Below are 2,242 nucleotides of genomic sequence, written 5' to 3' on the forward strand. Positions count from 1 at the left end.
GAACTTGAACAATAATCAAACACGTGATCGAAACAAAACCTCTAAAACTTGAAGAACACTCTCAATCTCGATAGAACTCTCAAAATCTGATATAGATTTGTACACATTTGAAATGTAAGCTCTCATTGATATAAATTTTGATATTGCCGGAGAACATGTGGCAAATTCAGTGAGATCGTCGTTAGCGAGAAAGTCTATTGTTGACTGATGGTGAGATCGTTGGCGGCGAGATCTTCAAATTTCTAGATCGTCTTCATTGATTTCGGAGATCGTCTTCACTAATTCAAATATATAAGATCCATGCATATATGAGATCAAATTTTCAAGTATAAGATATATATATACATGGAAGGACAATATTGTTAAAAAAAAAAAAAAAAAGAAGAGAAATTATGGTGTGTCCATATTAGGCCACGTGCCTCTTCTCAGGGGGCTTTTGAAACTAAATTAATTGAGATGTCATTTATCTTAAAAAAAAGCCTCAAAAAAGGGAGTTTCACCAAAAAATCTCAAGAACCAAGTGACTTATTCACTTTATATATAATATAGATATAGATAAATCAAGTTTGAGTACAATTTAAGGTTGTTAAGTTTTCGAGTCAAATTTGAACAACTTACTATTCGACTTGATAAATTTTTATGTACAATAAAAAATCATGTTACTCGAGCTAGACTCGTGTTTGACTCATTGAAAACTCGTTCGAGATTGACTCATTATATAGATAAGTATGAACATAATTTTAAATCCGTTAAATTATCAAATTAAGTTTCAACAACTTATTAATTGGTTGGACTCGACTCACTTTCACCAAAATTTTGACTTTTCAACTAGAATGGTGTAATTTTATTTGTGGGGTAATTTAGTTAATTCAGTAACAAACACTATCTAACAGATAATTTTGATAAATGAGGGCAGTATAATTTCCTGAACCAAAAAAAGATGGCCCTCTAATTGTTAGAATCCTGAAGGGTAGTCGGTGTAATTAGACCAATTTCTTTTCACACCCATTTTTTTTTTAACACACCTTCAGAATTGTACTAGTGTGAAAAGTGTACATAGAATTATCCGAGGTGGTAGTCTTGGATCACATCATTTTATAAATAAATGTTTATTAATGTCAATTATATTTTTAAAAATTCATAATTTTGGTATGAAATTATGTATAAATATTATGATTGTCATCATTTTGTTAAATTTTAATTTAATCATGAATTCTATGGTATATACTCTTTAAAATGTGTGCATAATTACTTTTTATTTTAAAAAAAATTGTTCATAATGATAGAATTGATCGATAATGATAATATTTTCACTTCGTTTTTACATCACAAGATAAATTTAATATTCGAATAAAAAATAATAGAATTGCACGCATTAAACATGAAAATCAAATAACAAGATAAAAACAATACAAAGACCAAACATTAGCACGACTCATTTAAACTAATTTAAATATTTTTTCAGACACCTTGGTGTAGTTCAAGCAAGTTTATTTTCTGAATTCTCTAGATGCCTAGATGTCTACTCCATTCCTCGCCAATTGCTTTTTTCACTAAGCGAGCCGTGTGTAGTAAGAATAGAATTGCCATTAGACTACACCACACAATAATTGCAACTGTAATAGTATGACTGAGTGGTTTTCTGTCATTTTTTGGTGTGACCACAACAATAGAAATTGCATATGTTACTGCCATTGATGTAACTGTCAACCACATGACTGCAACTAGAATCCACATGAAAATTTTCCTCTTGAATGGCAATCCACTTATGAGCAACAAGATTGTGCTTAGGGATGCAACAAATCCTATCGTGCTAGCACAAATGAAATATGGGTATGAATCTGGATAATTATAAGCCATTACAGCTTCTCCAGCTCTGTGTCCATCTAAATTGTCTTGCCAAACACCACCTGGAGGGCTCATCCCAGCTTGGAAAACTATTGTTGCAATGAGCGTTGCCACCAACATTATTGTCTCCTTTTTCTTTGCCAACCACTCAGACTATCCCACATCTGTGCGGCTCATGGCTCCAGCTTTTCGGAGTTTATTTTTAATATCATCTGAATTTTCCACATCCTTTCTAATTTGTGCTAGAATGTCCAATGCTGTGTACTTGCTAGCATTTTTTTATGTTTACATCTAGTGTCGAATTGGTAAGCAAGTAGTTTAAGGCCTGTCAAAAAAAAAAATAATAATAATATGTTAATTAGTTGCAACTTTGGCTAAATCATTTTTTTGGTTA

General features: G+C 31.5%; 1 protein-coding gene across 1 annotated transcript; it reads right to left on the reverse strand.

Moving 5' to 3' along the window:
• Positions 1-1,506: 1,506 nt before the first annotated feature.
• On the reverse strand, positions 1,507-1,968 carry LOC145802632 (uncharacterized). The gene has a single exon (XM_082895391.1). The coding sequence runs from the start codon at positions 1,966-1,968 to the stop codon at positions 1,507-1,509; it is 462 nt and encodes a 153-aa protein (XP_082751517.1).
• Positions 1,969-2,242: the final 274 nt, after the last annotated feature.

This window comes from Camellia sinensis, chromosome 11 (assembly GCF_055761805.1).
Source record: "Camellia sinensis isolate YWXY chromosome 11, ASM5576180v1, whole genome shotgun sequence".
Taxonomy (NCBI): domain Eukaryota; kingdom Viridiplantae; phylum Streptophyta; class Magnoliopsida; order Ericales; family Theaceae; genus Camellia; species Camellia sinensis.

What these genes read in the sequence shown, in the direction of transcription:
- LOC145802632 (XM_082895391.1), bottom strand. Translation starts at nt 1,968, where the DNA reads ATGTTGGTGGCAACGCTCATTGCAACAATAGTTTTCCAAGCTGGGATG.